Source organism: Calliphora vicina, chromosome 3 (genome assembly GCF_958450345.1).
Source record: "Calliphora vicina chromosome 3, idCalVici1.1, whole genome shotgun sequence".
In the NCBI taxonomy this organism is placed as follows: domain Eukaryota; kingdom Metazoa; phylum Arthropoda; class Insecta; order Diptera; family Calliphoridae; genus Calliphora; species Calliphora vicina.
This window is the reverse complement of record NC_088782.1, coordinates 29,568,834-29,582,767: the sequence shown is the minus strand read 5'-3', so window position 1 is coordinate 29,582,767 and position 13,934 is coordinate 29,568,834. Positions and strand designations below refer to the sequence as shown.

The following is a 13,934-nucleotide window of genomic DNA, read 5'->3' as shown; positions in this document are numbered from 1 at the left end:
CCACCAAAAAGTATACTATGTGTGGATAAGTGTGTATAAGATTCGTCACAGCCGAATATAGGTCTCTTTAATTTTAAATTATTTAAAATTTTCCATACAAAACAATAAAAATCTATTTCTTCTTGTTTACTTTTTCAGTTTTGTGCGGTCCACCTGGTTCTGGTAAAACTATGACTTTGTTCTCCGCTCTGAGAGCTTTACCCGACATGGAAGTCGTTGGTTTGAATTTCTCCTCTGCCACTACACCTGAACTTCTACTCAAGACTTTCGATCATTACTGTGAATATCGCAAGACACCGAACGGTGTTGTCTTGTCGCCCGTACAAATTGGCAAATGGTTGGTTTTGTTCTGTGATGAAATCAATTTACCCGATATGGATTCGTATGGCACACAACGTGTCATTTCATTCTTGCGTCAGTTGGTCGAACACAAAGGCTTCTATAGGGCCAGTGACCAAGCTTGGGTCTCCTTGGAGCGCATACAATTTGTGGGAGCTTGTAATCCACCCACTGATCCGGGTCGTAAACCGCTATCTCATCGTTTCTTGAGACATGTGCCAATCATTTATGTCGATTATCCTGGAGAGACTTCATTGAAGCAAATTTATGGCACATTCTCACGTGCCATGTTGCGCCTCATGCCCACTCTACGCGGCTATGCTGAGCCCTTAACCAATGCTATGGTGGAATTCTATTTGGCTTCACAAGATCGCTTCACTCAAGATATGCAGCCGCATTATGTCTACTCACCTCGTGAAATGACCCGTTGGGTACGTGGTATATGTGAAGCTATACGCCCTCTCGATTCTCTGCCTGTTGAAGGTTTGGTGCGCATATGGGCCCATGAAGCTTTACGTCTATTCCAAGATCGTTTAGTAGATGACACCGAACGTAGATGGACCAATGAAAATATTGATGTTGTGGCCTTGAAACATTTCCCTGGCATTAATTCCGAAGAGGCTTTGGCCCGTCCTATATTGTACAGTAACTGGCTGTCCAAGGATTACATGCCTGTCAATCGCGAAGAATTACGTGACTATGTACGTGCTCGTCTCAAGGTGTTCTACGAGGAAGAATTGGACGTACCTTTGGTACTTTTCGACGAGGTACTCGAACACGTTTTACGTATAGATCGTATTTTCCGTCAGCCACAAGGTCACTTGCTGTTGATTGGTGTTTCGGGTGCTGGTAAAACTACCCTCTCACGCTTTGTTGCTTGGATGAATGGTCTATCGATATTCCAAATTAAGGTACACAATAAGTACACCGGTGAAGATTTCGATGAAGATTTACGTTCCGTATTGCGTCGTTCGGGTTGTAGAGATGAGAAGATTGCCTTCATTTTGGACGAATCGAATGTATTGGATTCTGGCTTCTTGGAACGTATGAATACGTTGTTGGCAAACGGTGAAGTACCCGGTCTGTTTGAGGGTGATGAATATACTACTCTGATGACTCAGTGCAAGGAAGGAGCTCAACGTGAGGGTCTTATGTTGGATTCCAGTGATGAATTGTATAAATGGTAAGAAAAACTGTATTCTTGAAAAAAAAATATATATTTTTTCATTAAAACACTGGCGAATCTTATATAATCTAACCGATGATATAAATTGAAAAAAAAATTGGAAGATAAATTTTTGGATGAAATTTTTTTTTCATGAGCAAATTTTTGTTTAAAATAAAAATGTTTTACAAATTAATTTCCTTAAGAAAACATATTTTCCGTCACTCTGAACCTTTCTTTGAGAAATACCCATATAATTTATGAGATTAGAAATTACTAACGGAATGACAAACTTATCTTTCCACCAAAAAATATTCTCACGAAATCGCTAAAATTTCCTTCGAAAAAACCTTCACCAAAAATAATGTTTTTACAAAATTTATAATAACTTTTCCTTCCAAATTTTCAGGTTCACTCAACAAGTTATGCGTAACTTGCACGTCGTCTTCACCATGAATCCTTCTACAGATGGTCTTAAAGATCGTGCTGCCACCTCGCCAGCCCTGTTCAATCGTTGTGTACTCAATTGGTTTGGTGACTGGTCCGATTCGGCCCTCTTCCAAGTGGGCAAAGAATTCACCACACGTGTTGATTTGGAAAAACCAGCATGGTCAGCACCCGATTTCTTCCCATCGGTCTGTCCCCTGGTGCCAACTCAGCCCACACATCGCGATGCCGTCATCAACAGTTGTGTCTATGTACATCAGACTTTGCATCAAGCCAATGCCCGTTTGGCAAAACGTGGCGGTCGCACAATGGCCGTTACACCACGTCACTATCTCGATTTCATCCATCACTTTGTCAAGCTGTACAATGAAAAGCGCAGTGATTTAGAAGAACAACAGTTGCACTTGAATGTAGGTCTTAATAAGATTGCCGAAACTGTGGAACAAGTAGAGGAAATGCAAAAATCGTTGGCCGTTAAGAAACAAGAACTACAAGCCAAGAATGAGGCTGCCAATGCTAAACTGAAGCAAATGTTCAAGGACCAACAAGAGGCCGAAATCAAAAAGATACAATCGCAAGAATTGCAAAATAAACTGGCCGAACAGACTGTCAAGATTGATGAAAAACGTAAATATGTCATGGCCGATTTGGCTCAAGTGGAACCGGCTGTTATTGAAGCACAACAAGGTAAGACCTACAAAATCCAATACCCTTTAAAATTACTTAAGTTTTGCTCCCAACAAATTAAGTTAATAATAAGAATTTCCTAAAAAAAAGAAACTAAGAATAAGTTTAATTAAAAATTATTACCCCCCAAAAATGAAATCTTTAGCTGTTAGCGGCATTAAAAAGAAACAATTGGCTGAAATACGTTCCATGGCAAATCCACCGCCACCTGTTAAATTGGCTTTGGAATCGGTGTGTGACTTACTCAATGAGAGTGCACCCGACTGGAAGGCAATGCGTGGCATCATTGTTAAAGATACTTTTATATCGTCCATTGTTAACTTCCAAACCGAAATGATCACGTACGACCCACTTTATATTTTTTTTCTATCTTTTATATACAAAATATATAAACATATAATCAAACGTATTACATACATATTATTTAACTACTATACCTCCTAACTGTTGTCCTAATCTTATCCATCTTACTCATATTTTTTTTACATTTATTCTAAAACAATAGTTCTAATTTTTTTGTTTTTTTTTTTTAATAATTCATATAACTAAATTCATTTGCTAAAACATGCCAAATTCAATTTTTTTAAACTAAATTAAAACGAATTCTGAATTAATGAAGTACTGTTAGGACTTTTGTACATAAATTTAACCTTGTTTTTGGCTAATTTATCAATTTAAAACTCTAAATTCTCTAATCGGAAAAATTTAGTCTCCATTTATGAAATGACACAACTACTTTTCCCCCCATCTATCCAACAACAACAACTACCACCAAACAACCACCCAACACCATATGCAAAATGCCGCGCACTCTGAATACTATTTTAATTTATTAAGATTTAAGTATTTATTAATTATGTTTTTTTAGATGCATTTTCTTTTTAAACAAAAATTAAGTTTATTTTTAAAAATAATCTAAATCAGTTTTAGTCTATTGAAATGTTTTTTAAGTAAAAATATTCCCTAGAACCATATATAGTTGGTTAGTTTTTGCGTTGAGTATTTTCTCCCCAAAAAAAGAAACTAAACTGTTTGCTAACACTTACCTAATAATATTAAAGCCGTTCTTAAGACCCTCAATTCCTGCCATGTTAATTGACCCTGAGACAAGTTTTATGACAATATATTGTTACGTTTTATTGTGTATAGAACATCAGATCAAATTTTAGTAGATTATTTTGGACAAAAATACTCCAAAAAGGCGTATTGTGGAGATTCCACTTTTCTAACTTATCTAATTTTCCATATCGTCATTATATTTTTTTTATAATCCAATCAGTACCCATCACAATTTCAACATTCTCAAATATGTAATTTGATGTTAATTCTTTCGACTTTATTTACTTTATATTTTTTTTTCTTGATATTTCGTTAAAAAATTAGAAATTTGAAACCGATTATGACCAAGAGTCTAGGTTACTGACTGCTGACAAATAAATGAAATTCAACAAAAAAAAAAGTTAAAAGTGTTACTTCTTCAAAGTGTAATTTAAAATTAAAAATATTTTTTGTTCAAAATTGGATTTAGTTTTCCATTAATTTGTTTGACTTGCATTCCTTTCGACATAGAGAAACTTTTTATTTTTGATCCAGACGTTTATGACATTTCCTTTTCTAAAAATAAATGTTGCTCTTTTACGTAGTCAAATAGAACACGCTTCTTTACCTTATATATACTATGCCCAACATTTGGTTTTAAAAATCTTCTCAGTCCTTTAAAAGTACTACAATACATAAACAAAAATATTAAAGCCCTTATTTCGTCATTTTCTAAACTAATTCTATGAATAGTAATGTTGCAAATGTCCATTTAAAATAGTTCTAGATCTTGTTCATTGATCAATGATTTTTTTCTTATATAACTATATGATGATAGGTGTTACCTAATCTCTAGAATGCTAAAATTCTTTCTGGGTGATTTCTGGGTGACTGTCCTGAACTTGTTTACCTATCGATTTGGATCACCACGAGCTACATAATTAGCCAGGTAACTAGTTACTTGTATCCTAGACGGAAAACAATCTGGCTTACAAAAGTACATTTGACTCTCAAATTGATTAATTATGGTGCATTAGAAAAAATGTTTAACTGACTACACCCTACATTACATGGGGACACTAAAGTGACAATTGACTTCACGTTAGATTACATGGAATGCATGAAGTAACCAATTGACTTCTGCTTGCATTAAAGAGATTACATATGTGTCAAATGACCCAAAAATATATAAACTGGAGTCGAGCCAAGTAATTAGACATTAGTGAAAAGGGAAACATTGTCTACTGTCTCATGCATTAAGTGGGGAAATATTGGCGAATGAATTTCTAAAGATTATTTAGAGACACTAAAGTGACAATAGACTTCAAATGATCCAAAAATATATAAATTAGAGTCACACATGTGTTTTTAGACATTAGTGAAAATGGAAACATTGACTTCTGTCTCATCCATTAGGTGGGGAACGAGTGGCGATAAGATCACAGAGCGCATTAATGTGTAAATCGATTTCTTTATGGAAAAAAACCCCAGCATATATCATTCCTGTCACTTACAATATTGTAAAATAAATTAGATTTGCATAAATACATATCGTTAGCTTATTTATATGATTTATAATGATAAATATACACAATTTAGAACAAGAGCTTTGGCTACTTAAATATGGAGACACCGGGTAACTTTATGATCTATCAAGTATTTGTAAAGTGGTTATAGCGTAATGTGCAGATACTAAATTGGGCTAAAATACTACTGAATCTGAATGGTATTTGTATTGGCTTTAAGCAATCACCTCTGTCGCGAATCAATATTTCACATGAAATATTTTCCCTTTTCCTTTTTTCGTTCATCAACTTTGTTCACGTAAAGAAATTCCCCTTGTTGTGAAATTTTTAGATGGAATTTTGTAAACAATAAACAGCTGTTACTGTGGGGTAATTCACAAATAAAATAAAATACGTCCGACTCAAATAGTTTCAAAATTAAAATATGTGTTACAGTAAGTGCCACATTACCAACAAAATCAACTATTGTGAATGTAAAGTTCATCGTGATATTCCCGATAGCAATTTTCCCTTCGAGGGAAATGGATATTTCATGGGAACAAAATTTCATATGTTATTGCCGATAGGGGTGAATATTCTCAGCTTACCACCTCAAATAATTACGTCAGTAGTAAAGGTATTTTCTAACAAACTTATCTATGCAAATAGATGTTTATGGAGCTCTTCTCCTGTGGTATAGAATTGTTTACGTGTTAGTGTTAAAGTCTAATTTAATATATGTCTCATTGTACATTATAGTACATACATTTTTTTTATCCAAAAACCCTACTGGATCATATTTTTATTTCCTTCATTTCATAATTTTCTAATGCTACACTATGTATCCCCAAAATATGTAACTTGCAGTCATATATGATACAATATTATAACGGGTATGGGTCCGAGAATTGAAAATATTATGAAACAATTAACTATCTACTTAGAACTGTCAGACTACTTTCTAGAATCTCAAAGAAATATAGACAAAATTATCAACTTTTTTCGCAGGTTACCGAGTTTTCATTTATGAATCGATTCTTATGATTTCTGATTTTTTTCTTTCATTTATACTAAATGTACACTGAATTAAATCCATACCTTATATACAAGTAAACTGACACTATACAAACTATTTCATGGTTTCGCACCACGAAATTCTGATGTACAATGTACGAAATATTTTAGTATAAGGAGACACAATTTTATTTAATTTTCGATACAAGTTTCAATATTTATATTATGAAATAATTTTTTAATTTACTGAAAATTGTATATTTTAAACAATACTTCAGTGAAATAATATATCGAGACATAACAGTGAAAATATCTTAACGTCATAACAACAAACTGTACATGAGATGAGATTTGTTATAGTTTTTGTTATAAACTTGCGGTACTTGGAACACCTATAAAATTTCAACAGATTATGTAAACGATTCTAAAATAATCGTTTTTCATTGAAAAAAAATCGAATTTATTGTTGTTTAAGATATTTTCTATGTTATGGAAATACATACATTCTTGTGAAAATATTGCAAAATAAATTTGCGAAAGTAAATGAGATTTTCGTTAGGTATTTCAATTGCAAAAATACCTATTGCATAATGTTCGTATTAATAAATAATTTTTCTTAAATCCTGCGAAAAAAGTAGTTAGCAAAGTTTTTTGTTATAATAAGGCATGGCTTATATTCAGTGCAAGATTCGGCTATAAACAATTTTTGAAAAGGCAAAATTTTCACCCCGTAATAAAAATGAGAGCTAAAAATTTAACATCCATTGTCAACCGTACATAATTTTAACGTTTATTTTTTTCAAGAAAGAATACAAATAATGTAACGGGCAAAAAGGGCAACATTTACTACAGAAAAGAAATCGATATTAGAAAATAAACTGGGGGCAATTCTCGCACTCGTAATCGAAATAAATAAATAAACTCGTTAGTTATCATAATACATTTTATACGATATCGAATAAGAGAATCCCAAAAATAAAAAAGAAAACTAGCAAGTTGAAATAAGTATTCGCTAGTATATAACTGTGAGAATTGGCCACCTGTTCCCCGTTTTCAATATCTCCATAAGATTTGTTTTGGGTAATCCGTTTTGGATTACTAAATTAACTTTTGTTAGTTCTTTCTCTCACATTTGTAAAGTAATTCTCGACTCAATTCTTATGAGGCTTGCTTTTTCCCCTTTTTTTAAAAGAAACATTATCATGAACATTTCATATTTCATTGAGAATAATCACTGTATTCTAAAGATCATTTCTCAATATATATTTAATAAGCTAAATTGTCTGATTGTTGGGTGATCTTATTTAATTTCCGTTAAACTTATAAACTAGCACTTCAAAATATTGTGTGGTTATATCAAACTACTTTATACAAGGATTCCATACATTTTTCCTATTGTTGTCACGGTTTTACCGCCACCACCTCCACCATTGACTGAAATTATGATAAATTAATTAAAATATTCACTTACTAATTTAAGTAGATGAAAAGAAAATTAATAACCAAACAAGCAAACAGTAATAGTGCAGTGCAGAAATTATGTACTAGTCAGAATGAACTTAGTAATTAATGTTTTTTAACCATTGTCTAATATTTTTGTTTGTATAATATTAAATAACCAAAACAAATCTCTATATATATTAATTCTACTTACCAAACCAAACAAAACGAAAAAAAAACAAAATTTCTGGAACGAAAATAAAATTCATCCCCCCTCAGCTGTAAAATCGATACGCAAACAACAACTTGTTGAAGTGAGAACAATGGCAAATCCACCTTCCGTGGTGAAATTGGCACTTGAATCGATCTGTTTGTTACTGGGTGAAAATGCCAACGATTGGAAATCGATTCGTGCTGTTATAATGCGTGAAAATTTTATAAATTCAATTGTATCTAACTTCAGTACTGAAATAATAACGTAAGCATGTTTATAAAGATTCTTAAAAAAAAATGAAAAAGAAAAACAAAACAAAAAAATTTTGTTCATGTTTTTTTTTTTAAACAAACTTCTGAATTCAATTCCTCTTTTAATTATAATTTTGAGTTGTTGTAGTTTTGATTTGTTGATTTTCCAGTAATGTTGTGATTTGAGTTTTCTATTATTTATTGTTTTTTTTTTACTTTAGTTGAGTTATGATTTTTCTAATTTTTTTGTTGTTGTATTTGTGTAGTGTTTATTAACCTGTCGTATTTTGTTAAATTTACTAATTCTTTATTTAATGTAATTAACATTTATTTTGTATGATTTATGTTTTTCTTTTATTTTAATTTTTGTTCATTTCTAATATTTTCTTAATGGCTTCTGGTTATGTTGCTTTTTGCTTTTAATTGCATTTCATTCACCTGCTTGTTAAATTAACCTAAATGTTATACTACTGACGTGATTTTTTTATTAATAATTAAATTTTTTCATCGTTTTCTTTCAATCATATGTTTTTAAAACAGCGATGATGTCCGTGAAAAGATGAAGTCGAAATATTTAAGCAATCCTGATTATAACTTTGAAAAGGTTAATCGTGCTTCGTTGGCTTGCGGTCCTATGGTTAAATGGGCTATTGCACAGGTAAGTTAATAATTCACATCAATTTTCACAACCAATTTGAACCAACCAATCATTAAAAACTTGTAATAAAAGAGCTATATTTGGCTGTGCCGAATCTTACATCCCCTTCACCAAGTTAAATTTGAAAATAACAATTTTAAATAATTTTATTTAAACAAAATTAAAAAAAAATTTCCTATTTTTTTTTTTCAATTTTAAAATAAATGAAAAAAAATTTATGGAAAAAAAATTTTTTGACGAAAAAACTCGGGTTAAAAATATTTTTCCCCATTTGGAGGCCGCTTTTCTCGATAGACCCTAAATAGGGTATATATTCAAAAACCGTCTGTCTGTTGAAAACAACTTTCCGAATCCCCAAAATAACTTTCAATATATCCGCTATAGTCCAACATAGATTGCTATTTAAAATGAGAAAAAATTAGCAAAAAACATCGGCTACCTCGAATTCCAACTATTTCCAACTGCTACAACAACATTTCCAAGTTTAGAAAATTTTTTTCCAACATTTTTTTACCAGTTTTTTTCACCAAATTTTTTAGAAATAGTTTTAAATATTTATCTAAAGCATCAAAGATATTTCAGGATAATCTTGAAATTAAATACAATTTCTCAAATTCATTTTAAATATACTTTGGTTTAAAATGGATTCGAATCTAAAAAGTAATTCCTTCATTATATGTATGTATATCTTTTTTTTCTCATTTTGCTAGATTGAATATGCTGACATGTTGAAACGTGTTGAACCCCTGCGCGATGAATTACGCTCTCTGGAGGATCAAGCTGAGGTTAATAAGAATAACGCTGACGAGACTAAATCTTTAGTGGAACAATTAGAGCAAAGTATATCCGCCTATAAGGAGGAATATGCTCAATTGATTTCACAAGCTCAAGCAATTAAAACCGATTTGGAGAACGTACAGGCTAAGGTCGATCGTTCGATCGCCTTGCTCAAGAGTTTGAACATTGAACGTGAACGTTGGGAGTGTACCAGTGAAACATTCAAATCACAAATGTCCACCATTATTGGTGATGTTCTATTGTCGGCCGCTTTTATAGCATACGGTGGTTATTTCGATCAACATTATCGTACCAACTTATTCACCACCTGGTCACAACATTTACAAGCGGCCAATATACAATATAGAGGGGATATAGCTCGCACTGAATACCTATCGAATCCCGATGAGCGCTTGAGATGGCAGGCCAATGCTTTGCCCACTGATGATCTTTGCACAGAGAATGCTATAATGTTGAAGAGATTCAACAGATATCCATTGATCATTGATCCTTCTGGTCAGGCCACCACTTTCTTGTTAAATGAATACGCGGGCAAAAAGATTACCAAAACTAGTTTCTTGGATGATTCGTTCCGTAAGAATTTGGAGTCAGCCTTGCGTTTCGGTAATCCTCTATTGGTGCAAGATGTTGAAAATTACGATCCCATTTTGAATCCGGTCTTGAATCGTGAATTGAGAAGAAGTGGCGGCAGAGTTTTGATAACATTGGGTGACCAAGACATTGATTTGTCACCTTCGTTTGTTATCTTCTTGTCTACACGTGATCCTACTGTCGAATTTCCACCCGACATTTGTTCTCGTGTAACATTCGTCAACTTCACTGTGACCAGAAGCTCATTGCAATCTCAGTGTTTGAATCAAGTACTGAAGGCCGAGAGACCTGATATCGATGAGAAGAGATCCGATTTGTTGAAATTACAAGGCGAGTTCCGTTTACGTTTGCGTCAATTGGAAAAGAGTCTGTTGCAGGCTTTGAACGATGCCAAGGGTAAAATTTTGGACGATGATTCTGTTATAGCCACTCTGGAGACCTTGAAGAAGGAGGCTTACGACATCAACCAGAAGGTGGATGAAACCGATAAGGTTATAGCCGAAATAGAAACCGTATCGCAACAATATTTGCCTCTATCTGTGGCCTGCAGTAACATCTACTTCACCATGGACAGTTTGAATCAAGTCCACTTCTTGTATCAATATTCACTGAAAATGTTCTTGGATATTTTCTCCACAGTGCTGTACAACAATAGGAAATTGGATGGAAAATCCGATAACACCGAACGTTTGGGTATTATCACTCGTGATCTATTCCAAGTTTGCTACGACAGAGTTGCCCGTGGTATGTTGCACAACGATAGATTGACATTTGCCCTGTTAATGTGCAAGATTCACTTGAAGGGTACTTCGGAAATGAATCTAGATCCAGAATTTAACTTCTTCTTGAGAAGCCGAGAAGGACTGTTGGCCAATCCTATACCTGTGGATGGGTTGAGTTACGAACAAGTGGATGGAGTCAATCGTTTGCAGACAAGAGTTCCCATATTCCGTAAATTGATAGATAAATTACGTTCAATCCCCGAATTGGGAGCTTGGTTGCAACAAAGTTCACCCGAACAGTGTGTGCCTCAGCTTTGGGATGAGTCGAAGGCTCTGACTCCCATTGCCACCTCGGTGCATCAATTGCTGTTGATACAAGCTTTCAGACCAGATCGTGTAATTGCTGCTGCCCACAATGTGGTTAATGCTGTGTTGGGAGAAGACTTTATGCAAACGGCTGAAGATGAATTGGACTTTGCTGCTGTAGTGGATAAACAATTGAATGCCAATACCCCGGCTTTGTTGTGTTCCGTACCCGGTTTTGATGCTTCGGGTCGTGTGGATGATTTGGCGGCTGAATTAAACAAACAAATCTCCAGTATTGCTATTGGTTCGGCTGAAGGTTTCAATCAAGCTGAAAGTGCTATTAATATGGCTTGCAAGACTGGACGTTGGGTATTGCTGAAGAACGTACACTTGGCTCCTCAATGGTTGGTGCAACTCGAAAAGAAATTGCACTCTCTACAACCTCATTCTGGATTCCGTCTCTTCTTAACCATGGAAATTAATCCTAAAGTACCAGTTAACCTTTTGAGAGCTGGCAGAATCTTTGTCTTTGAACCACCACCAGGCATCAGAGCCAATTTGTTGAGAACCTTCAACACCGTGCCACCAGGCCGCATGATGAAGACACCTAGTGAAAGAGCAAGATTATACTTCTTGTTGGCTTGGTTCCATGCCATCGTTCAAGAACGTTTGCGCTATGTTCCTCTAGGTTGGGCCAAGAAATACGAATTCAATGAAAGTGATTTGAGAGTGGCCTGTGACACGCTCGACACTTGGATTGATACCACTGCCATGGGCAGAACTAATTTGCCACCCGAAAAGGTACCATGGGATGCTTTAGTTACCCTGCTATCGCAATCGATCTATGGTGGTAAAATCGATAACGATTTCGATCAACGTCTGTTGACCTCGTTCTTGAAGAAACTCTTTACCGCAAGATCGTTTGAGGCTGACTTTGCTTTAGTCGCAAATGTGGACGGAGCCAGTGGAGGACAACGTCATATTACCATGCCGGATGGCACCAGGAGAGATCATTTCCTTAAATGGATTGAGAATCTAACAGACAGACAAACACCTTCATGGCTGGGTCTACCCAACAATGCTGAAAAAGTGTTGCTCACCACTCGTGGTACTGACTTGGTCAGCAAATTGCTTAAAATGCAGCAGTTAGAAGATGATGAAGAGTTGGCCTACACCGTAGAGGAAACCAATGAACAAGCCGCAGCTGCCGCCGCTCAACGTCAAGAAGATGGCAGACCTTCCTGGATGAAGGTATTGCATAATTCCGCTACCGCTTGGTTGGAATTGTTGCCCAAGAATTTGCACACCCTTAAGAGAACCGTGGAGAACATTAAAGATCCTTTGTATCGTTACTTTGAGCGTGAAGTTACCATGGGCGCTAAATTGTTGCAAACTGTTATTTCCGATTTGCAAGATGTCGTGCTCATTTGCCAAGGCGAAAAGAAACAAACCAATCACCATCGTTCCATGCTGTCTGAGCTGGTGCGTGGCATAATTCCCAAGGGCTGGAAACGCTATACTGTGCCAGCTGGTTGCACAGTCATTCAATGGATTACCGACTTCAGTAATCGTATCAAACAATTGCAAAAGGTCTCTCAATTAGTATCACAAGCAGGCGCAAAGGAATTGCAAGGTTTCCATGTTTGGCTCGGTGGTCTATTGAATCCAGAAGCTTATATTACCGCCACTAGGCAATGTGTAGCTCAAGCTAATAGCTGGTCTTTGGAGGAGTTGGCTTTGGAAGTTACCATCACCGAGACGGGTGCCAATGCCGAGTCGAAGGATAGCAGCTTTGGTGTAACTGGCTTGAAATTACAGGGAGCTCAATGTAAAAATAATGAATTGTTATTGGCTTCCACAATTATGATGGATCTACCAGTTACCGTCCTGAAATGGGTCAAGTAAGTTTGATTGATTTTAATTTGATTTACCATATAACTTCATTAAAATTGTATAATTTTCTTTAGATTAACAACTGAGCATCGTGTTAGCAAATTGACTTTGCCTGTGTATTTGAATTCTACTCGCACAGAACTATTGTTTACTGTTGATTTGGCTGTAGCGGCTGGACAAGATCCTCACAGCTTCTATGAACGTGGTGTAGCTGTATTAACCTCAACATCATTAAATTAAATATAATATTATTTAATAAAAATATTTTAACATTAAAAAATATGCTTAAAATTTAAAACTAATTCCCTTTTAAAACCTATTCCAAATTGTTTAATCTAATTAACTATTCCAATGTTTAACATTATACAAATTTTAAATTAATTTCTTAAAAACTTTATTTCAATAAAACTTAATTTTCTTTTCAAAACCCTAAAACAAACATGTTTTTTCAATTGCAAACAAAACATTATACATAGGATATGCTTTTGTTGTAGAGTTGATAAGGATAAATGTCCTTTTTGTTGCTTAGAAAAGGTGTTAGAAAAATGTTAAATTGACTAAAGAACAGAACCGAAGTAAATTTTTTTGTGACGAGAAGTTCTACTATTTTTAATAATTTGTTTATATTTATTCCAAAAATTAAATTCGCGAATAAAATCGCGAGTTACTAGAAATTAAAAAAATAAAATGTCCAAATTTTTCTAAAGCAGGCTCGGATCCAGGGGCAAACAGGAAATTCTAACACCCCCTCCCCCCCAAACCGAAAAGATATAATATTAAAAAGGGGAAAAATGTAAATTACATTTTATTTCCCCTTCTCCCAAATGGATGACCTGGATCCGTGCCTGTTCTAAATGCTATGTGGT

The 13,934-nt window shown here is 34.6% G+C and overlaps 1 protein-coding gene across 3 annotated transcripts in view; it reads left to right on the top strand.

The window, feature by feature from the left end:
* LOC135955950 (dynein heavy chain, cytoplasmic) overlaps positions 1-13,507 on the top strand; it is a 28,904-nt gene extending 15,397 nt beyond the window's left edge. For 2 of the 3 annotated variants that reach the window (XM_065506383.1, XM_065506381.1), the window contains exons 14-19: positions 139-1,522; positions 1,914-2,638; positions 7,915-8,113; positions 8,641-8,758; positions 9,469-13,076; positions 13,143-13,507. In XM_065506383.1, the coding sequence (XP_065362455.1) occupies positions 139-1,522; positions 1,914-2,638; positions 7,915-8,113; positions 8,641-8,758; positions 9,469-13,076; positions 13,143-13,308 (6,200 nt within the window). In that variant the 3' untranslated portion in view covers positions 13,309-13,507. Of the gene's footprint in view, positions 1-138; positions 1,523-1,913; positions 2,639-2,783; positions 2,980-7,914; positions 8,114-8,640; positions 8,759-9,468; positions 13,077-13,142 lie in introns of all 3 variants that reach the window. The other variant, XM_065506382.1, reaches the window with a different exon arrangement.
* The last annotated feature ends 427 nt before the right edge of the window (positions 13,508-13,934 follow it).